Source organism: Amia ocellicauda, chromosome 8, assembly GCF_036373705.1.
Source record: "Amia ocellicauda isolate fAmiCal2 chromosome 8, fAmiCal2.hap1, whole genome shotgun sequence".
NCBI classification, from domain to species: Eukaryota; Metazoa; Chordata; class Actinopteri; order Amiiformes; family Amiidae; genus Amia; species Amia ocellicauda.
In genome coordinates, this window is record NC_089857.1 from 2,601,505 (window position 1) to 2,626,526 (window position 25,022).

A 25,022-nucleotide genomic window follows, 5' to 3' on the forward strand; every position below is an offset into this window, starting at 1 on the left:
ACAATGATATCCTTGGGCATGCTGTAGTCCTCAAATCTGGTGGTGAAGTTGTCTCTCAGCTGCTTGATAAAATCTTTCATCACCTCTGTGACAATACAGCCTGGTCCCTCTGCCTGTCGTTTCTTCAGTGTGCTGAAGTGCAGTAGCCTTCCAGATGAGAAGTCCAAATCGGGCTTCCTAGTGAAGGCCTCAAGTTTTTCAACCATGTCCACGACTGTTGTTATTCTTGCGTGTAACTGCAGATTTAACCCGTTTAAGTGACAGAATATGTCAGCCAAAAAGGCAACATTAGAGAGGAATTCCTCAATTTCCAAAATACGAAGGTGGTCAGCTGCTGGCCTCATTTTGCCTTTTCTGGAAAAATCCACAACCTGGTAATGCAGCTCACAGAATTGTTCTAAAGCTTTTCCTTTACTCAGCCAGCACACATCATTGTGAACAGGAGATCATCATGGGTGGCCTCCTGATACTGTCACAAGCTTGCAGAAAAGACGGTGTTGGGTGCTTGATATCGTGATACATAAATAAAAACGTTTACGTATTTAAGAAAGCAATACGCTATTAGTCTTGTTGTTTTTGTTGATTCTGTTGGTTGCATTGTAATTATTACTGCATTTGAAAATGACCCCGCTAATACACAACGTTGCCACAGTGTTGCAGCAACGTAATAATATGTGTGTTAGCTGGGAAGCTCTTTTTAATTGTTTTAAAAACAACAATCCCAAATTCCCGGGATTGATAACAGTGCCCGGGATTGGATTCCCTGCACGGCACAACTCCTTTCCACAATGTGCAGGTCCCCTCTCTGTGAATGCCAATATGGGCTGTCATTAAGTGCTGTCTGTGTTTGCAGGGCGAGGAGGCCAAGGGCCAGCGTTGCCGCCGGGCCCTGGGCAACATCCAGTTCATCGGGCAGCTCCTCAAGGTGAAGATGCTCAATGAGAACACCATACACAACTGCATCATCGTCAAGCTGCTGAGAAAGCAGGACGAGGAGTCCCTGGAGTGCCTGTGCCGACTCCTCTCCACTATCGGCAAGGACCTGGACTCGGAGAAGGCAAAGGTAAGGCCGCTATGCCAGACTGTGCCCTGGCTAAATATCCAGGCACGTCAGACTGCATGCTGGTCCTCATATTCTTCTCTAGACATAATGAGCCAAAACTGGGGTGGCCAGTTTGCCAAAAGAGTAAATTCCGTCTCACTGACACTCCTGCGTTGTTTTAAAATGAGCAAACTAGCCTTTCTTCTGCCATCAGTCTTTTAGAGTCACCGGGCCTCTAGACAGTGGTCTGAATAACTGTTTCTGTGCATCTGCAAGAGCTTTCCAGAAGGAATGCTGCTTCACTCAGTAGTATGACGGTACTGCTCTGCCATGCTGTCTGGACTATTTTCTAATCGTTCTGTCTGACCTTTTTACAAGCCCCCCATGGACCAGTACTTCAACCAGATGGAGCAGATGGTCAAAGAGAGGAAGACCTCCTCTCGAATCCGCTTCATGCTGCAGGACGTCTTGGATCTTAGAAGGGTAATGACTGTTGGGAGAATAGAAACTTTCCTTGCTTTCAGCTTCCTACCCCCCATTCCCTGCCTGCCTCTTGTTTTGTCATTCTCTACTAGTCACTGACTCGTTCTCCCCTTCCTCAGGATAACTGGGTGCCCAGGAGGGGTGACCAGGGCCCTAAGACATTTGACCAGATCCACAAGGAAGCCCAGTTGGATGAGCACCGTGAGCAGATCAAGGTGCAACAGCAGCTCATGAACAAGCAGGACAACCGACGTTGGGGCAGGAATAGTGTCCCTGTCTCCAAGAACAGGCCCATTGACACCAGCAGCCTCGGCAAGATCTCAAAGGTAACTGAGAGACACACAAATGCCGCCACCCACTACACCCATCCACTTTTGGAGATTTTACACTCATCTTTTCCACTGTCTACATAACCCTAAGTATAATGCTACCCAATTGACTTTTACAATGACTTTCAGCAAAACCCCAGTTTCTGAGCCCTGTTTTGTTGGCAGCAGTTGAGTGGTTTGGCAGGCTGTGTAGTTTTTTACATGCTTATATTACAGTTGAAACTGAGATGCAGTATAGCACCATTCAGGAAAGAACCGCTATACAGCTCTGGAAAACATGAAGAAGAATTGATGCTGTTTTGAAGGCAAAGGGTGGTAACACCAAATATGGATTTGATGTAGATTTTTCTTCTGTTCACTCTCTTTGCATTTAGTTAATTGATAAATGTAATCTATTAACATGTCTATTTTTGAAAGCATTCTTACTTTTTTTCACACCTGCCTAAAACGTTTGTACAGTACTGTGTATATATGTATATATGTGTGTGTGTGTGTGTGTGTGTGTATATATACACTCACCTAAAGGATTATTAGGAACACCTGTTCAATTTCTCATTAATGCAATTATCTAACCAACCAATCACATGGCAGTTGCTTCAATGCATTTAGGGGTGTGGTCCTGGTCAAGACAATCTCCTGAACTCCAAACTGAATGTCTGAATGGGAAAGAAAGGTGATTTAAGCAATTTTGAGCGTGGCATGGTTGTTGGTGCCAGACGGGCCGGTCTGAGTATTTCACAATCTGCTCAGTTACTGGGATTTTCACGCACAACCATTTCTAGAGTTTACAAAGAATGGTGTGAAAAGAGAAAAACATCCAGTATGCGGCAGTCCTGTTGGCGAAAATGCCTTGTTGATGCTAGAGGTCAGAGGAGAATGGGCCGACTGATTCAAGCTGATAGAAGAGCAACTTTGACTGAAATAACCACTCGTTACAACCGAGGTATGCAGCAAAGCATTTGTGAAGCCACAACACGTACAACCTTGAGGCGGATGGGCTACAACAGCAGAAGACCCCACCGGGTACCACTCATCTCCACTACAAATAGGAAAAAGAGGCTACAACTTGCACAAGCTCACCAAAATTGGACAGTTGAAGACTGGAAAAATGTTGCCTGGTCTGATGAGTCTCGATTTCTGTTGAGACATTCAGATGGTAGAGTCAGAATTTGGCGTAAACAGAATGAGAACATGGATCCATCATGCCTTGTTACCACTGTGCAGGCTGGTGGTGGTGGTGTAATGGTGTGGGGGATGTTTTCTTGGCACACTTTAGGCCCCTTAGTGCCAATTGGGCATCGTTTAAATGCCACGGCCTACCTGACCATTGTTTCTGACCATGTCCATCCCTTTATGACCACCATGTACCCATCCTCTGATGGCTACTTCCAGCAGGATAATGCACCATGTCACAAAGGTCGAATCATTTCAAATTGGTTTCTTGAACATGACAATGAGTTCACTGTACTAAACTGGCCCCCACAGTCACCAGATCTCAACCCAATAGAGCATCTTTGGGATGTGGTGGAACGGGAGCTTCGTGCCCTGGATGTGCATCCCACAAATCTCCATCAACTGCAAGATGCTATCCTATCAATATGGGCCAACATTTCTAAAGAATGCTTTCAGCACCTTGTTGAATCAATGCCACGTAGAATTAAGGCAGTTCTGAAGGCGAAAGGGGGTCAAACACAGTATTAGTATGGTGTTCTTAATAATCCTTTAGGTGAGTGTAATATATATATATATATATTCTCCATATTGTGGAATTCACTACGGATAAGGGCGTCTGCTAAAAAATAAATAATAATAGTTATATATAATTGACACAAGTATTGTGGGGAAATGGAACAATTGTAGCATTTATTTGCATTTCTTTCCATCCTTTCTTTCCAAGGAGACTGAGAAGGATAAACTTGAGCAGCAGTTCCTGCTGGACTTAGAGTCCATCTGTGCCAGCATGCAGAAACTCCACATTACCGATGTGGTCCTGGAGAAGGTATGCAGCCCTGCTTGTCTAGAGAACCCTAGAGTTTTATTTTCTTATTTTCTGCATTGTTCTGATGGATGTGTTTAATGTTGATATTGGATGGTTTCATTTGTACTTATATACCATGTTGCATGTTTCTTGTCAGCTGCTTTGTAATTGTGATTGTTAGTTAGAATAATGTATGTGTGTTACCTATCCACCGAGCCAGTTACTATTGACTGTTCTTCAGGAACGTCTTTTTGACTGAGTGTTATTTGACGTCTGAAAACATGATAATAGTGACATGATAGTGCAAAGTTTGTCAGCTGAAGCCTGTATGTGGGGAAGGAACTAATTTGCATGTTCTGTTGCCTGTTTTTTCTCTCTCTCCTGGGCCAAGGGCTGCAGCGGCGACTCTAGCTCCAAGCCCGCTGAGCAGGGTAGGTAGTTCCCATTATTGACCCTCGACAACTTGGCATCTCTGTTAACATGGGTTGTCTGGTCTTGGTGTTTCTAAATTGTGGCACATTGATGTATCACTACAGTGCTTAAATATGCCAGTCTCTGCCAGCTGGAGCAGGATAGCAGCGCAGTGTAAGTGTTGCATGTTTCCAGCCTCAGTCCTTGAGTCCCAGTCCCCATCTTATGTTCCATTTGTGAGTTCATATTTTTTAGTAACCGAAACCATTGAGACTGAGAGAGCCAAGGGCAAAGAGACGGTTGTGTGTGCTGGCCAACAGACTGGAGACACAGTATAGAAGCTAGAATAGAAGAAAATAAGTGATAATGGGTTGTAAAGCTTACCAAACCTGTAATCGCAAACTAATTTTTCTTTTCTCTTCCCCCCTTTAACACGCTGTGTGATGAAGACGATATTAAGGAGGAGAACTTCTACAAATGGCGTTTCCGTAAAGACTTGCCCTCTCTGCGGTCCCTGGAGCGCCTTAGAGAGAGAGCAGAGCAAGCCAGGAAGAGAGAGCGGAGGACTTCTGTTAAACATGGCTGGCATTAGAAATTGAGTGGGGGTGGGAGGGGGCGGGGGGGAGGTGTATATATACATTAAAACCTCAATAAAAGTGATAATTTCAAAAATTGAAGCACCAATCCTTCTCTGACACAGATGAAAGCTGGAGTTATAATGGATCAACATTTATTAATTTATTCTTCTCTGGTGAATGTTTAACCTAAAAAATAAGGTGTCTAATCAATCCAAAACATAAGCAAAGTAAGATTGCTCTTAACAGTGTGTATGTGGTGGCATATATATATATATACAGTATATGTATATATATATATGACACTGATAATAAAGTAGGTGATTATATATTTTTAGGTGTAGGAAGATTGGAATGCACTTATTTTTGATTAAGGAGAAATGCAAAAAAAACAAAAAGGTCAGTTGGAGATGCAGCTGGGACATTTCAGAAGACGACAGTGGATGTATGAAGTGTTGGGATTGCTCATGTGATGAGCTGCGTCTGGACTGAACATTTAGATTTTCTGTTTGGAATCCACCCACCTCTGTCTGTCTTTTTTTTCCTCCTACACTTAACATGGGGACCCTCAGAAGCCTTTAACAAGCCTGTCGTGGATTTTAAAGAATACAAAAAATCATTATTAAAAACTTTTAAGGGTTCCAGATGGGTTTGTCAGCTTAAGGGGTTAAATTTTGTTAAACAAAATGATTCCATGATTTATTTTTGTATCTCTAATTGTTTATTTGTTCTATGCTTTAATTTCAGAGTACATTGAGACATTAAACTGATAACATTTCATAGTAGGATTACTGTATATATACACACAACAATATAGCCTATAATTGTGTAGGGCTATATATAAATTATACTATTAGTACATGCATATTATTATTATTCTTTATTTCTTAGCAGATGCCCTTATCCAGGGCCACTTACAAAATATAAGAGCAATACAAAGTGCAATACAGTACAGCTCAAAGCATAATGCAAATTACAAATTACACAAATGCATAAGAAATATACAGTAAACAATACAAGTCCTACATCCTAGATTGCAAAAGTTAGTAAATGCAGACTTCGTTAAGTGCTAAGAAAGGGGGCATAGGGGAAATCAAAATAAAACAATATGAGTACTAGTAAATGCCCAAAGAACAAGCAGGAACTAAAGACAGCTGCAGTACAGGCCTGGCAGAGCATCACCAGGGAAGAAACCCAGCATCTGGTGATGTCTATGGGTTCAGACTTCAGGCAGTCATTGACTGCAAAGGATTTGCCACCAAGTATTGAAACTCACAATGTAATTCATGATTATGTTAGTTTGTCCAATTACTTTTGATGTAACGTCCCTCAAGTTAAAGATGAAAGTCTACACTTAAAGCACATCTTAATTGTTTCCTTTCAAATCCATTGTGGTGGCACTAGGGACAAATACTTTCAATTCACCCTCTTAGAAGGTAAATGCTTTTCCTTTTTTCCCCCTACTTAACAGGAGGAAAAAGTGAGAGGATTGAAAGCTGAGAGAAAGGATCAACAGTCTATAAGCAGCTGTGGTTGTATCAGGTCTCTTAACAGTCAATGTTCACAAGTCAGACTCTGTGTGTCTGTAGCAGAAAAGACCCCTGACTGGCATAACAGAAAGACACAGATGAATAAGATTGAAAAGTGCAGAAATGTCACAGATATGGAGTGTCGTGCTGACCTGCTTTATTCTGAGCAGATCCTTGATGCTGTCTTCTTTCTCGAGGGGCTCGTCCTGCCACTGCTTCAGGTAGGCTTGAAGGTCCACTTTGCCCTTTCCTGATATGGAGCAAAGTCCTGGTTAAACACAGTAAAGAATACATATTTCAATCCATCAATCTCCATTTGTATAGCGCCCTTCACAGGGTAGCCACACTGCGCTTTACAGAGTGGTAAACATGCAACAAACATACAGCAAAAGAAAAGAAAAAACACAAAATAGAAACTAAAATAAAGTAAACCAACATTACATAAACCATTATGGAACATTCTGTGAACATGTAATCAATAACTTAAAACATATATGAATTGTCACATGGTTGTGTTCTGTACGACACAATAAGGCAACACCAGCTTCCTGCTTTCGGAGTGAAAAACTATTGTTGACCATTCAGACTTATGACATGACACACGGGACTGTGTTGGTTATCTACACTAGGTGTGTCTTTTGCACAATTGTCTTGAACTCTTTGAATTCAGCCCCATTGTTTTCAATACGCCGGTGTGTTGAGCTGTATCTATTAATAACGCATTATTTTGGCCAGAAACATTGTTGTATCACTGGAAACTATCAAATGATAGCAAGATTGTGAAGATCGGATGTTGCTGTGTGGAGAAATGACTTGCAAAGTAGGGGAAATGTATATAATACATATAAAATAAATTATCATAACTCCTTCAGTTTTCATTCAATTTTCACCCAGTTTGTGTTAATGAGGGCTCTCTCTGAGTTCTGGGGTGAGGTACCGCCGGGGGCGGTGATTGGGAGGCGGGAGTGACGAGGGCTGGGGAGAGAGCGAGAGAGCATTTTGAGTTTTACAAAGCATTTTATTGAAACAAACACCAAGGAAACATGAAACAATCAGTAAAAGCAATACCATTAGACAACCTAAATAAAAAACTTAGAATGGTAACATAAAGAGGAGTTCCCCCTCTGTATAAGTGTATAAAACCTATAGTCAAGTAAAATCCTGGCCTTAATAAGACATTTAAACAATGAAACACAGTCTCCCGCTCCTCACAAACAGGCCACCTGTCAGACTGTGCAGGGTTAATTAGCGACAGGAAGGAGCTGACAGCAATGATGGCGTGGAGGACCCTCCACTGCAAATCCCCAGCTCTCTTATTCAAGTGTTATTTCTTAATTGCTTATTCCTCAAAAGTATAGAAAATGGCTATTATTCCAAACAACCTTTGGTTTTGTGACCAGGATAGTGACATTTTGAAATGTACCTATTTCCAATGAGAAAACAGGCGCATTTGTGTCTTTTCGTTCACATAATGTCAGAAAAAAAAAACATATGAATCCAAATTAACATGTATTTATACTAACGTAATACAAAAATTACTACAAAAGATTTAGAAGTGAGTAGTTTTTCGAGATTTACAATTATGCTGTAAATAATTTGGATTCATGTTTTTTTCTGACTTAATAACTGTATCATTAGAAAACTGTAATTATAGAACTAAGAAAAAATTTGGGAAAACAAAACGTATTTAGCAAATTGAAGCATTCAAGTAAGGAAGGTTGTGATACTAGCGTGTGATGTATGGTGTTTCAAATATAACAGTCCATTTGTTAGCACAGTGCTTTGCTGAAAAAGAGAGCCCAGAGAAGACAACACAGTGATTGAAAGACTGAAAGAGATATGATCCATCTACTGATAGGTTAAAATAATCATCTCCTTATGCTGCACCAACGAGCTGGAATATTTTAAGTGAGGTATTCATGATCCTGAAAAGGACTGAGAAAGTCAACAGACAAGCAGTTTATTCAAGCCTCCCAGAGCCAGAGGACTCAGAGGAAGTTCAGGAAAGATAAGTCAGTACAGACAGGAGGTTCATCTTTATACTTTGTATATGAAATGCAGTGGACATGTCATGTTGTGGACGCAACTTATGTAGCAAGAACTATGATCCTTCTTTCCAAACTATGGCTTATCCTCGTCTAACTCCAGCATGGTGTGTGGACACTGTGGTGTCTTCAGTGACACAATTTAATGTAAGAAGTTCTAGTATTGTTCAGGAACTATATTGAACTTATCCATATTAATTAATTTTGACTTGGAGGCCTGTGTGTATCTGCCTTTCTTCTGTGTCGAGAAGTCTGTAGTAAACAGAGACACTCAGTTCCCAAAACACTTGCTTTCCCTTGTCTTGATACTTTCAGGGGACGAGGTAAACATGGTTACGTTGATAACAAAGCTTCAAGCAGTTTCTGAGAGTTGTCCACAATGTTACAGAAGCGGAGTGCTTGACATATCAACTCATTAGCTCTATTGTTGATTTTTCAGTAGTCAATATAATGTTAGACTTGCATATTAAATAGTATTTAATGCATTGTCTTTGATTCTTCCAGTTATATATATCCAGTCACATATATGGACTTTTTCATTTTTCGCTTTCGAGGTCTCAACCAATAAATTGCCGCACCTATTTTTCTCGAGGCTCAGAACCTTCATTGAATCTAGGGATCCTCCATGTCTCTGTCACCTGTATCTCTATATAATTGAATTACCATTATCTAATAAATATCTTGATGATTCATTGTGGTCCTGTGGATTCCTTACATTGTCATCTTTTAATGGTAGCTCTCATGGCCTGCTTGTACTTCTCTGACTGGTAGTAGTGTGATTCCACCTTCCTGCTCAGGTCCGAGAGAGTAACAAACACATCACCATCCCTCTCCTGCACAGAGTGAGTCCTCTGCATTACCCCCTTGGAGCACCAGATGGCTTTGCTCCTGGGATCACGAGGAACGATGGACTGATACAGCCCTTCCCCTTCTACCAGAGTGATCTTGTACTTGTGCCAGGGACACACGATGCACTGCTTGCCATTCACATCCTGCAAAATATCAGGAAGTTAGTAGGTGCCAGCACAGATGTGCTGCACAGGTTGGATTCAGGCTCTTCAGTATGTGTGAAATATTACTAGTAATTTGTGCAGAAATACATACCTACAAATATATATATATATATATATACACTCACCTAAAGGATTATTAGGAACACCTGTTCAATTTCTCATTAATGCAATTATCAAACCAACCAATCACATGGCAGTTGCTTCAATGCATTTAGGGGTGTGGTCCTGGTCAAGACAATCTCCTGAACTCCAAACTGAATGTCTGAATGGGAAAGAAAGGTGATTTAAGCAATTTTGAGCGTGGCATGGTTGTTGGTGCCAGACGGGCCGGTCTGAGTATTTCACAATCTGCTCAGTTACTGGGATTTTCACAGCACAACCATTTCTTTAGGCCCCTTAGTGCCAATTGGGCATCGTTTAAATGCCACAGCCTACCTGAGCATTGTTTCTGACCATGTCCATCCCTTTATGACCACCATGTACCCATCCTCTGACGGCTACTTCCAGCAGGATAATGCACCATGTCACAAAGGTCGAATCATTTCAAATTGGTTTCTTGAACATGACAATGAGTTCACTGTACTAAACTGGCCCCCACAGTCACCAGATCTCAACCCAATAGAGCATCTTTGGGATGTGGTGGAACGGGAGCTTCGTGCCCTGGATGTGCATCCCACAAATCTCCATCAACTGCAAGATGCTATCCTATCAATATGGGCCAACATTTCTAAAGAATGCTTTCAGCACCTTGTTGAATCAATGCCATGTAGAATTAAGGCAATTCTGAAGGCGAAAGGGGGTCAAACACAGTATTAGTATGGTGTTCCTAATAATCCTTTAGGTGAGTGTATATAAAAAAAGATGGTGCAGAGTGGTGTTTGGTTTGAATATCAAGCTCTCGTCTTTAAAATAAACAATTCAGCTATATAGTTTTATTTGCTAAAGGTTTTGTACTCAATTTCGTGATAAAACAAGACAAATTAAATCTTGGAGCACAGGAAACTAAATGTACAAATGCATCAATAAATCATTCACTCAATTATAAAATGCATAAGATGACAAATCTGTCCATTAGGTCTGACTCAAGACCCCCCCACCCAACTCTGAGCTGAGCTGAACTGGTGCTTTCGCCATCCCAACATTTCTTACCAGTGAGGTACAGGAAGTCATCTCTCCGTTTGAAGATCAGAAAGTTACTGGCGATGAAATGAAGGAACCAGGTGGCTAACTGTTGCGAGTTGTGCCGCTAAGGAGCACAGAAAACAAAACCGCAAATCAACCAATCTGACAAGTTTAACTGTTCGGTAGGAAATATAGAATCTTGATACAGCCTGATTTTATGCAGTTGCCCTTCTGCAATTCACTATGCAAAAAATACTGTCATCAATGAAAGTCACAGCATATAATGCCTCTTTACCAACACATTTGTTCTTTTCATGATGTTATTTTGCATGTACATTTCCATTCATATAGCAACTTCATGATAATTTGTTATAGTACTGACCTTGTGTTATAACATTACCACAATACAGTGAGGGAAAAAAGTATTTGATCCCCTGCTGATTTTGTACATTTGCCCACTGACAAAGAAATGATCAGTCTATCATTTTAATGGTAGGTGTATTTTAACAGTGAGAGACAGAATAACAAATAATCCAGAAAAACGCATTTCAAAAAAAGTTATAAAGAGACTGACAGTTATTTTGTGTTTCTTCTATTTGCGAATAATCACACCAACTGTTGTCACCTTCTCATCAAGCTGATTGGCGATGGTCTTGTAGCCCATTCAAGCCTTGTGTAGGTCTACAATCTTGTCCCTGACATCCTTGGACAGCTCTTTGGTCTTGGCCATGGTGGAGAGTTTGGAATCGGATTGCTTGATTGCTTCTGTGGACAGGTGTCTGTTATACAGGTAACGAGCTCGTTACCTGTATAACACACCTGGGAGCCAGAAATCTTGCTGATTGATAGGGAATCAAATACTTAATTCCCTCATTAACATGCAAATCAATTTATAAATTTTTGAAATGCGTTTTTCTGGATTTTTTTGTTGTTATTTTGTCTCTCACTGTTAAGATACACCTACCATTAAAATTATAGACTCATCATTTCTTTGTCAGTTGGCAAACGTACAAAATCAGCAGGGGACCAAATACTTTTTTCCCCTCACTATATGGAAATCACTTTATATTGCATACAATATCGCCAAAATATTTTCCTAAATATTTCTACAATCCCCCCACCCCCCAATCCCCATCCGTTTCTCTTACCTGGGCCCTCCTGAGAAGAGTGACTATATTTAGGCTGGTGGTGAGCAGCTTCCTGCTGGGCATGCTCTCCAGGTACTTGCACACACATGCCTCACACAAGTGCTGCAAGCGGGTCAGCTGGTACATATCCACAAACACCAATAAAGACATGGCCTGCTGGAGACTATCTGCAGGGGGAGGAAATCAGGAGGGAGGAGAGTTGGCCAGTTTTTTCTACCATTACTTCTGCAACACTTTTAAAACCATGTCAATCTTGTGAAAAACTACTTCTAAGTGTTTAATGCCATTCTTGTTTGCATGTGTAGTGGAATGCCTTTAAATTGATATTACCAAAAACAGAAGTTTGCATTTCTCCCTTGTTAAAACACTTACAAAACTCCATCATCTAACCAAAACACAGTCTGTTCAACACACACATCTTCCTTCCAGAAGGAATGATTTTAAAGAGACACTTTTTTCTACAGAACATAGTGTACTGTTGTACAAATAATATGTTTATTAGCCTATATTGTACATGCATTAAATAGAGGTGTCTGCCAAATCAATAATACAGACTATATTACTCTACAGTTCACCCACCTGGACAGCATGCATCGGTGTAAATGTATTCCAGGTAAGACAGGAAGGTCTCTCTGGAGATGCCAAGGAAGGAAAACTCACTACTGCTGGCCTCCACATATTTCCCATTGAACATTATGGCCATCAACTTGCAGGGCACTGAGAGGACTGCCCTGTGGGCTGGAACAGGCGTGCCTGGAGAGAGTAATAAACATAGATATTCAGACACAGAGGCGAGCACTGACTATGCACTGTTTTAAGCAGACCTAGCAGGTCAATATGTTGCTGACCCTCAAGCATGAACGCGATGTCTGAGAACACTGGGCTGTTGAGGAACCTGCCCAGAGAGATGGGGTCCTGCTGGGGGATCCTAGGGGGCCCATGGTCATTTGAGCACAGTTGGGGAGATGGAGGGGAGAGAAGAGAGTCAACAATATGATTATCAGTTTCAGACAGCATTTGAATCATGCCATTGTAGGCTACAGTGTTTTGAGGTCAGTTCCTTCTTGCGAAAAGCACTTAAAAATTCTATACATTTATTTTTCCCCCCCATTACAATACAAGTGTAGTTGTGATTGCAGCACCAGTTACTCCCACAAGGAAAAGCTGTTCTTTTCTGTTGGAACAGCATTTCCCAACATTCAGAAAATGGGCAAATGCTGATCTTGCCTGTGTACCATCCGTTACATTTATTTTAGATTTACACAGAAAACCACACCCCATTTTTGCATCACTGCAACCCTAAGGTTGGGAACCCCTGCTGTAGAACATCATACCTCTTCATTACCGAGAAGTCGTCTTACAGTCTGCAGCAGCTCACGCACCTCCTGTGCACTCCACAGCTTTTTCTCCACAGAGGACTGCAGCTCCTTCCACTGATAGGCTCCTGCAGCACAGGAATATATAGGTGATAAGCTCTGATAGCAACAACCCAGGGGCTGTACATCTCAGCTACCACTCATATACATTCCAGAGAGGCAGTGCGACTTCAAGTGACATGTTTGTGTCAGCATTGGAACAGTGTGGCAGAGTGGTTAAGGCTCTGGAAACAACGGGAAGGATTGCAGGTTGAAATCCTGCCTGACGCTGCTGCTATAGTACTCTACCGCAAAGACACTTGCCCCAGTAAAAATTAATGTTAAACATGTGGCTGAAAGAGTAAAGCAGAGGAAGGGGAAGGCAAGAGGAGAGGAAAGGCTGTGTGGCACTGCTCATTCATGTCTGCCACTCCTTGCTTACTCCTAAGAGAGTTCAGGAGTCTGGATCTCCATGAAAACAGCACAGCAGCAAGAGAAAAAAAAAAAAAAAGATTGCTAAAACATTCAGATTTATATTGATATGCATCCTCTGCTTCACTAGAGGTGGGGCACACAGAAGTCTGTCGCTCTTTCAGTGCCTTTTGCAGGACTTGCACATTACATTGAGATTGATGCCCAAGAAACAAGGTTATCATTTATTGATTATTAATTAATTCTCTCTCTCTCTCTCTCTCTCTCATGCGGATAATTGGCTGACATGCAGGCAGTTGAGTGGGAAGGTGGGCTGATGGGATTGTCATACCTGCATAGAGAAACTGCAGCATCTCAGGCAGGCAGCAGGACAGCAGGGGGTCCTTCATGAGGACCCGGGATGGGGGGCATCCATTACTCCTGTGTGTGCTGTCGCTCGCTGAGATGAGACTGAGTGGAGCCCTCAATGTGGAGGGCAGACAAGAGCCAGGCATCACCTCCCCTTCTTCCCCCAGCAACTGCAGGAAGACAGGGCTGACAGAGCAGGACCACCCTGTGTGCCCAGCCAGCACATCCCCCCCAGCCTCCACGTAGAATGCCACATCCACAAACTGCTGGTCCTCTAGAAGGCGTAGCCAGTCCAGGCTGCAGCTAGACTCCTCCACCTTCACCCCCGGCAGCTTGTCTAAGGAAAAGCACAGGTCAGCACTTACAGACATGGTACACACACTCTCTCATTCAACAGTTTTATTACACTTATCGTTTCAAAGCAGCACACACAGACATGCAAAACCTCGTCATACATGCTTCCCCTAGGCGTTATTGTCCACAGAATTGTTAACTTGCACTGTTATGTTGATGACAACTACATTAATTCCTACAGCCAGATGACATGCCCTCTCCACGAACGGTTTACCTTAGCTCCTATGTCTTTAAAATTAGAAGGCACCACATTATGCTAAACTCAGAAAAGACACAGGTTTAATTTCTGGGACTTTCTTCGAGCTAAAACTACACTGTTCATTTGAGATGGCTTTAATGTCGGCTGCAGTGAAACCACACAAAGTGCTGAAAGGATTTTTAATTCAGATCTTTCCTTCAACTCGCAGCTCGAAAGCGTGTCTAGAGCAGCACACTTTCAGCTTAGAAATCTTGCAAATTTAAGATGCATTAATTTCTCTGCATCCTGCAGAGTGAGTAAGCATGCCTTTACATCACGATAACAGTATTGCAAGTCAGTATTATTGGGAAGCCCCACATGTACTCCATCCACACGTTAGTTCAAAATGGCACTGCAAGGCATTAAACTAAAACAAACTGAATCACATTACTCTGGTACTAACACCACTACATGAGCAGCCTTCCATACCAATAGACCAGGGGTTTCCAATCCTGGTCATTCGGGGTCCCCTACCTGGTTGTTTATTGTTAGACCTCAGTTCACAATTACTTAATTGAAGTAACAATCTGCTTAGATTTGACTTTTTAAAATGTGTAAAAGTTATTTCATAAGTTCTTTATGCAATTCTATACTTAACGTAAACCCCCTGCTGTTTAAAATAATTAACTGGGTACAGCAGGGCAAAACTGATACCAAAACTCGATGAACAAGTCCGTCTCGAACGCCTGTCCTACTCCACCTTCAAGAGTGACCAACGGCAACTGCCCATTAGCATACAAGGTCACAATGGAGCCCTCACCCCTCTCCCATATTTGCTCCCACACCCATGAATCTCATTAACTCAACCTGCCTAACATGCTTTTGGGAGGGGCATCTCCTCACTCATCTTTATCAATAGCTTTTGAGATGCTATTGATACAAGGCTGGGACACAGACCATCTCTTCACCAACCTTTTGTTGTGCTATTGATACCAGAGACCCCCAGCCCTCAGGCAACCAAGTCCAGTTTCTGTGAATCAGCATACCGCTCAAGAGCATTTATGTAGGACTTGTATTAACTGTAGATTTCTTATGCACTTATGACATTTTGAACTCATAATTGTATTACGGTTTTGATCTGTAATTGTATACTGTATTGCACTTTTGTAATGCGCTTATATTTTGTAAATCACCCTGGATAAGGCCGTCTGCTAAGAAATCATACAATAAATGTAGACTGGAATTTACCCAGTTTCAGTTTTATTCCTCACAGATATAATGCATTATAAACACTATTGCCCAGAAAACTGCAAGTTCTGTAAACCAAACAAAAATCGTTAAAGGAATATATCCAATTAAAATATTTATTTAAAAATCAGAGCAGCATCAACCTGCAAACTCGCCAAAAAGAAGCCTGGAATGACTTGCTCTGGCACAGATAAGCCTTTACCTTTTGGCCTACCTGGAACACTTAGGCATTATTTACACTATTAAATAAGGATTGATTGATTGATTGATGCCAAAGGAGCAGCCCTTCAGCTGAGCTGCCCCTGTATAACTCAGAGACTGTGCATGTCATGCATACTATTTGTTGCGTGTTTTTGATTATTAAGTCACACATTACCAACCATGTTACAAACTGCCATTGAATAAGGTCAGAGTACATTAGAAAAGCATCGTTTTTAATGTTTGGGGATTACAGTGGTTCGGTAGGTGGCCTACCGCAAATTAGTGTATATCCAAAGTATTTGTCTCGCATTACACCTAATTACCTATAACACCAAACCCACTTACAATTTCAAATGATGTCCAAGATTTAGTAGTTTAATTGGGGACATCTGTTATAATGAAGCCCTCCAGGTTTAATGTGCATTGCAGTAGCTCCAGTCCACACTGAACTCACCTGGTTTTGACAGCGTGGGCTTTGTCGGGTCAGGGATTTCCCTCCTAATCTTCGGAGGAGTGTCTCCCTGCACAAACACAGCAAATAGAGGTTTAGAGGACAGTTCTCTTTTCTTTCCCATCCCCTCAAAAAACAAACATCACTTCTGATGACAGTGAACACTGAATTCACACTCAGACTTGACAAACTGGTTTCCACATCCTGAATTGAATTCTTCAAAACGATGATTCTATATGTCTTTGTATTTAACCCAAACATGTTATTGATTGTGACAAAGATTCCTAACATTGCATAATTACCCATCCACAATTAGAAAAATCAATGGCAATGCTTGTCTGGAGAACAAAAAATAAAACTAACCGTAAAGGGAGCCACCCCAGTTAGTCTGTGGAGAGACAAATTATACAGGAACACAAAGGAGTAGTGCAAAAAGCTTTATTCCCCCAAAATATATACAATACAAATAAAAACAACATTGCAATGAAGGGGGGGGGGGCAGGAGGCGGAAGAGGAAAAGAAAACAAAAGTCAGCAGGATGCACAGAATAAAGTATACTCAGGACCCTCTGTAATCAAAACTAAATGAAAGACTACATTCAACTAAACAGCTTCAGGTACATACTGAAGGGACTTCTCTACTAAATTATCCAGCACCCTAATATTGGTGCTGGCAGACTACCTCCTCCCTACTCAAATCAAAAGAAAATAAAGTTGACTTAACTCTACACATTAACTTAGTGACTTTAAAATTCACAAATTGTAGAAGTCTATTCAATTCCACCGATAGCTCAGTTTTCAACTAATTACCAATATTCTCCCCATTAGTAAAACTTGACCTCGCCTGCCCCTTTAAAAATAATACCATCGGGGTGCGCACCCCTTTAATTACCAACATTGCGAACACAGATCAAAGTAGTAAGTAAACTCCTGTAAACTTAAAAACAATACAAATAAATAAAGACATGAAAACATGAATCTGCGTTGTTATTCGTACAGGACTTAAACAGTAACACAAACTGAACATAACGAAGTGACTGCTGGTGGTTTAGATCGGCTCCGTGATTAACGACTTGTACAGTCAATGAGAATCAGGCGCAGATGAGGATCACATCCATCCATGATGTTCAGCCTTTCTATTACAAATGACTTGCATGGGCTTGTTTGATTACATTAAACCTAATGAAAACGTTTAAAAAGCTACTAGTTTTAAATACCCTACCTGTATAATGGCCCCCGAAGTTCAAATATGACTTAGGCACGCAAATGTGTTCATACATATTCATTATTTAATATGGAGAACTATGTATTTCCCACAAAAATATTAAGCTATTTTTTAATAAATTGAAAAACAATATGTAGGCTATGCAATTGCGACAGAGTTAAATACTTGGGGTCTATGGCTACATTTTGGGGTTTGTGGCACCCAAGAAACCGCGCACAAGTTCTGCGTTTTGCCCTGGACACAGGGAGTCACACAATGTGCCGCAACAGCCAACATGAAAGTGCACAACCCAGTCGGTCTCCTTTGTCCCCAGGCATCTCTTTAAGAAGACCTGCTTTTAAAATGCTTATTTATCAAAGCCTAAGCCCCCCGGTAACAAGCCCAAATATACACAATGTTAAAGTTAAACCATCAAATTCATTTTAAAAGTTAAAACGTGAATTCTGTCCTTTTACTTTTCCCAACCAGCGCCCTCTGGCACGGAGGTCAAGACGCAGCTGCAGGTATGGCGGCGCCACAGGTAACAGCACAGCGAGCAGACACGACAGATCCTGTCCTCACTATTTCTATATCTAATCTAATATCTATATCTAATATCTGGACACAATTCAAACCCACTTTCTCTGTCTGTCTGTGTGCGAGTGCAGTGGCATCATTGTTCCGGTGTGTTCGGTCCCCATCCTCAATGCAACACGGCTTTTTTTTTGTCCAAACTAGTTTAATTTCAAATCAATCTAATGAATTGACAGATTTGAGATTGTAGCCTAAATAAATGTTATTTTATTTTTTGAACTGGCACTTACCTGCCATGTGAAACCGTCCCATTCACACATTATCATTGTTGGTGTTGTTTGTTTGATCTGACCTCTACGATGCAAACTGAAAAACTAGTCCCTGTCACCTAAAGGAGGTCTTTTTTAAGGGGGCTCTCTTTTTTATCCAAATGGGCGTGTTTCTGGGTGGTGTCTTGTCATTGGTTGTTTAAATTAGGATGTCGAATACTTACACCATGATCGGTGTAAATAAATATATATATATATGAAAATAAGAAATTTGATCAACCGAAGTACCATGATGGATGTGGAGTGATGTAATAGAAAAATCTATTAAAACAAATATTTTCAAAGCTACCCACAATATTCCGCTGTGATGACAAACGTATTTCTTCCTCCTGATTGGTCAAGTCCAAAGATCCTTCTCATTGGTCAAGTGTTCGTTCGGATTGGTCACAAACCAAACAATGCCGGCCGGCCTCCTTTAGTGTCTTCGTATTGGTCAACCAAAAAACGAAATGTGTTTCTCCTATTTGACATTTTCAACGGTTCCAAAAAGACAAATTATATTTTATTTCTACAAAACACACGCCTGGCTTTATGTAAAATATGTCTATGCCAACAAAACAATAGTATCCAGATACTACCACTAAACTGTGATTTGTATAAATATTTCCAAAGGAAGGCTGGCCCGTGTGGTCCAACAGACTACTGTGGCTCAAATTGCTGAAAAAGTGAATGCTGGTTCTGATAGAAAGGTGTCAGAACACACAGTGCATCGCAGTTTGTTGCGTATGGGGCTGCGTAGCTGCAGACCAGTCAGGGTGCCCATGCTGACCCCTGTCTACTGCCGAAAGTGCCTACAATGGGCATGTGAGCATCAGAACTGGACAACGGAGCAATGGAAGAAGGTGGCCTGGTCTGATGAATCATGAGTTGAAGGTGTTGACTTGGCCTCCAAATTCCCCAGATCTCAATCCAATCGAGCATCTGTGGGATGTGCTGGACAAACGAGTCCGACCCATGGAGGCCCAACCTTACAGGACTTAAAGGATCTGCTGCTAACGTCTTGGTGCCAGATACCACAGCACACCTTCAGAGGTCTAGTGGAGTCCATGCCTCGACGGGTCAGGGTTTTGGTTTTGGTGAGGGAGACCTACACAATATTAGGCAGGTGGTCATAATGTTTATCAAGCAATTAGACCTACAGGTGCTTTACATCAGATAAACTGTAAAATCGTTAACATGACAAAACAAATTCACCCAGTCAACAGCAAACATTAAAAAGTACAAGACTCAATTGAATATACTTTTGAGGAAAAGCTATATCGGTAAATCTAATCAATCAAACCCTAGTGAAATGTGTATTTCATATGCACATACTTAATAGACGGCGGTGTAGCAAATAGCACAAATTCTTCAAACTACAGTTCATAAAACACAATTAACGAACATTTTTACAAAATATATAAGAATCCCATCTTTTATTGCTAGTATCTGAATAGTATTGTTATATTGGCATAGGCATATTTTACATAAAGGCGTGTGTGTTTGTTTTTGTCCTCAGGATGAATTGCAGATTATGCCAATTATCGAAAGGGAAGATCAAATGCGAGAACCAATTAAAAAACATTTATGTTGACCAAACCTATAATGAGCTCTGCTTTGTTTGGTTTGTAACCAATCAGATCGAGACGTATACATTTGACCAATGATAATGATTTCGGTACTTGACCAATCATACCACGTGATACCTTCCTCATCCAAGCCAATATTGTTTGCGCGCGTTATGGGATGAGGTTCCAGCAAAGTGTAAAAACCTTTTTTTTTATGCTTTTATATTGCTTATTATTTGTACTTGTTTTTAAGTTGTTGGTATCTTCATCTCTATGTTAAATAAATCATAATTTGGAGTTTGTTTTGACCATGCGACGAACTTACGGCAAACTTTAAAGCACTTTTTTGTGTTTTGTAAATGCTTTTCTTAACCAGTTTATCAGAGATATATACAAACACGAGGAACTTACTCTAAATAACAAGAAAGTAAACTTTATACACAGTCAGGTGTATTCTCTTGCTTCCAAAATAAGTCAAAAGACTCCAAAAAGGTTTGGGCTTTCTTATTTTTACTTCTTTTGGCTCTTTGGTGTTCATATTGCCTCATCTCTATTTTAAATGCATCATAATTTGGAGTTTGATTTGACCACTTCATTTCATTTACAGTTTACAGTTTTGTACAGTTACATCTAATTTGCTTAACTTAAAAATATTTTAGCATAGATGCATTGGTAGAATAAATGACACAGTGTATTTTCCATACTACAGAAAACACATTTAGCATGCATTTCTACTTAAACATCGTGCTAAAACATCATTAACATGATCAATCCTATTATTTATTATTTTGTTTTACTTAATTGGTGAGACAGTACCAAACTGATATCTTTCAAACTTTCTTCCAGTTTATAGTTGCATTCCAACAACATTTTGCAGGGGGAATACTAATATCCGTACATAAATTCCAAATTTGTTTACTGAAATAAGAAATAAAGATGATGTCTGAACAGTATCTGGCCTGCAAACCTCCCTATATTCTCTTTTAGAGGTTATAAAGCCCCTCTGGGAATTGCATCAAAAACTACTCCAAATAATTTAAGAATTCAGATTAATTAAATAATAGACAATCTTTATATGTATAGTCTCACCAATACAATACTATTTTCATTATTATTTAAAATATATTTTTTTTTCATTTACATCTATGTTATCCCAAATACTATATCCATGTGTAGAGAAAATGTGTATATATATTAATGTCCAGTACCTGTTCGTGAAAAATATCAAGTTTAAAAGGGATTTTATTCACATCAGACTTCAATAAGAATTCAATATCACCAACCTTCAGAAAGATAAATCTAGGGAATTAATTCCATTTACAGTCTTTATTTTTTATATGCATTTGTATTAGTTTAAGAAAAACATATTTGAAGTCTGAAAATCCAATACATTAAGTCCACCTTGTTCTTTTGTTAGAAAGTATATCTTTCTTTAAATAATGAGGTTTCATTTTCCATATGAAAAGCTCCTTTAATATTAATATATAGGCCTCCTACTGGCGTCCCATCCTGGATGTTTTCCTGCCTTGCGCCCTATGCCTTTCAGGATCGGCTCTGACTTCCCTGTGACCCTCACCAGGATAAGTGGTTTTGAAAATGGATGGATGGATGTAGGCCTCCTGAGGTGCATCTAGTGACAGTAAAATCGCGTTGGGGCACTAGCTGAGCATGTGGATGAGGTGCTGCTGGACCAGTTTTTGATGGGACTTGGAGCTGGACCAGTTCAACAAGAACTCTGAAGGCAGGTAAGACACGATCCTTCAAAATATGTTTTAGCTGCGTTACAGGAAGTGAGGAGCTTGGTGGAGCAGCAAGATTCAGAGGAGACCGCAGGTCTTCCATAGCTGCAGGAAATTATTCATTTTCAGCCCATTTGAATATAACAACCGCAGATTCCTGTTATAAGCTCAAATCATATTAAGAAAACAAACAGATGAGAGATAAAGTATAGACTGATCTAAATACTCCTACAGACTTTCATAATTGTGCATGGCCAGATATAGATAAATCCCTTGAAAACCAAGAAAAACATTTTCTTTTAATTGTTTCAATAATGATCAAAAAGTTCAACCTACTTCTTTCTTCCTGATCTTTACCAATTTTAATTCCAAAATATGGTCTCACCTTTTTAATAGGAATGTCACAGATGTTGCTTAAATCACAATCTTTTAAGGCAAATAATTCATTCTTTTTTAAAATATTTAAATATAATCCATATACAGAGAGGAATCCGAGGACAGTTCTGAGGTCAAATGGCTGGTAAACAACAATGTCAAAGGAGAATCCAAGAGGCTTGGTCAAAGAGGCAGGCAAGAGGTCTGGGATCAGTCAAACAGTGCAGAGAAGGAAATCCAAAAATCGGGAGTCGTGAAGGAGTAGCAAAGGTCGGTAATACAAAGGCAATAAGGAGACAAAAGGCTTGGAATTGATACTTGGCGTAAACAATAATTTGCGAGAAGCAAAGGTCATGAAGGGATGATATACACTCACCTAAAGGATTATTAGGAACACCATACTAATACTGTGTTTGACCCCCTTTCGCCTTCAGAACTGCCTTAATTCTACGTGGCATTGATTCAACAAGGTGCTGAAAGCATTCTTTAGAAATGTTGGCCCATATTGATAGGATAGCATCTTGCAGTTGATGGAGATTTGTGGGATGCACATCCAGGGCACGAAGCTCCCGTTCCACCACATCCCAAAGATGCTCTATTGGGTTGAGATCTGGTGACTGTGGGGGCCAGTTTAGTACAGTGAACTCATTGTCATGTTCAAGAAACCAATTTGAAATGATTCGACCTTTGTGACATGGGCAGTGGGAGAATCTGTGGGACTTATTTTTGGTGGTAGATTGTGATTTGTGGGATTAAATGTACTTTAGCATTATAAACATCAAACTTAAAGCGTGATGAAATGTGATTTATGCATTTTACTGCACAGTAGCAATACTGTAACATTTCAATGATGTATTGATTGTATGATGTGGCATGCTTTGGCATGGTGTTCCACTATATACAATTAAGGATAATTGATTTAATTTGAATGAGGATTAAAGATTCTCATTGTCCAAAATAAAAAGGGACATATTCCAAAAATGATCAAGCTAGTGAAGTGCTATTACTATTGCTTTTATGTATTTGTAAATTCACAATGATCTGTGAAAAATGGAACCTGCTCATCCTATCCAGTCTGATTTTAAATGTTCCCAAACTTTCAGCTTCAACCACATCGCTGGGGATTTTGTTCAGATTGTCACAACTCTCTGTGTAAAGAAATGTCTCCTGTTTCCCGTCTGGGTCCCCGGGTGTGTGTGTCCCTGCTGATCTGGAAAAGCTCCTCTGGTTTGATGTGGTCGATTACCCTTCATGATTTTGAAGACTTGAATCAACTTTCCATGTAGTCTCCTCTGTTCCAGGGTGAAAAGGTTCAGTTCCCTCAGTCTCTCTCAGTAGGATATTCCCTGGAATAAGTCTGGTTGCTCTCCTCTAGAGCAGCAATATCCTTCTTGAAGTGTGGAGCCCAGAACTGTCCACAGTATCCAGATGAGCTCTAACTAGTGCATTGTACGGTCTGAACATTACTGCACTTTTCACAATATACCCTAACACTCTGTTTGCCTTTTTTATTGCTTCCTCACATTGGTTGGATGGAGAAAGAGAGGAGTCCACATAGACTCCTAGATGTTTCTCATGCGTTACTTCATCTAGTTCTATTCCTCCCATAGTATAATTATAGTGGATATTTTTGTTACCTCCATGTAATACCTTGCACTTGTCCACATTGAATTTCATCTGCTAGGTGTTGTCCTACAACTGAATATTATCTAAGTCCCTTTGAATAGCCTGTTCTACCGAGATTGTATCTGCTGAGCCACCTATTTTAGTATCATTTGCAAATTTGACAAGTTTGCTAACTATCCCAGAGTCCAGATCATTAATATAAATTAAAAAAAGCACAGGCCCTAATACTGATCCCTGTGGAACTCCACTAACAACCTCACTCCAGTTAGAAGCAACTCCTCTAATCGACACCCTCTGTTTCCTATACATCAACCAGTTCATAATCCATCTACTTACATTACCCTGAATGCCCACAGCTTCCAATTTGAGGATCAGTCTTTGGTGTGGAACATTATCAAAAGCTCTCTGAAAATCTAAGTATATCATATCATATGCTTTCAGATGATCTACAGCTGCAGTTGCATGTTAAAAAAACTCCAATAAATTAGTAAGACATGATCTGCTTAATCTAAACCCATGTTGACTATCTCCAAGAATATGGTTTTCATTAAGATGCTCCTCTATTTTCTGTCGAATCATTTTCTCCAACATTTTACAGGTGATGCAGGTGAGACTGACTGGTCTGTAATTTCCTGGCTCAGTTTTGTCCCCTTTCTTGTGGATTGGTATGACATTTGCTGTCTTCCAGTCAGTTGGCACATCCCCTGTTCTAAGTGTCATTTGGATTATTTGAGTTAGTGGCCTAAAAATAATTTCCCTAATTTCTTTAAGTACTGCTGGAAATATATAATCTTGCCCAGGTGATTTGTTTGTTTTTAATTCTGCTAGTCCCTTTAGTACCTCCTCCTCATTTGATCTCCTGATCTCTCTTAGGGTTTGACAGGACTGATTGTAACCCGTGGCATGTTTTCCTTTTTTTATTTTGTAAAAACCTCTGTGAAATAGTAATTTAGAACATTTGCCACATCTTGTTCGTTTTCCAAGATACTTCCATTTTGCCCTTTATCTGTTTCACTTTCTCCTTTATTGACCTCTTGCTGTTGTAGTATTTAAAAATGCTCTTTGCATTAGTTTTAGCTTGAAGAGCTATGTTTCTTTCTATTTCCCTCTTTGCTTTCCTGATCCCTTTCTTAAGGTCTCTTTGTAGCTCAACATATTTTTGTGTATTTTGTTTAATCTCTATCCCTTTTGTATACGCTATACAACATTTTCTTTCTCTTCATATTTCTTTGCATACTTCTATTAAACAATTTTGGCCAATGTTTTTGGTCCTCAATTTGCTAAGTTTTGCTAAGAAATTTGCTAAATTTCTCCTAAGCCTCAAGTAGTATATTCTTAAAATATAACCATCCGTTTTCGACTGAATCTGTATCCAGTGTGCTCCAGTCTAACTCTTCTAAGTGCCACCTCATACCTTCAAGGTTTGC

At 40.2% G+C, this 25,022-nt stretch overlaps 1 protein-coding gene across 1 annotated transcript; it reads right to left on the bottom strand.

Annotated features, from left to right (window-relative positions):
- Window positions 1–9,111: 9,111 nt before the first annotated feature.
- On the bottom strand, window positions 9,112–18,345 carry LOC136755197 (rho-related BTB domain-containing protein 3-like). The gene is made up of 9 exons (XM_066711683.1): window positions 18,270–18,345; window positions 16,246–16,312; window positions 13,794–14,147; window positions 13,010–13,119; window positions 12,524–12,722; window positions 12,255–12,428; window positions 11,676–11,842; window positions 10,508–10,651; window positions 9,112–9,384 (listed from the first exon to the last, which is right to left on the bottom strand). Exons 1-9 carry the CDS (start codon window positions 18,303–18,305, stop codon window positions 9,112–9,114), a joined length of 1,524 nt encoding a protein of 507 aa, XP_066567780.1. The 5' UTR covers window positions 18,306–18,345.
- Window positions 18,346–25,022: the final 6,677 nt, after the last annotated feature.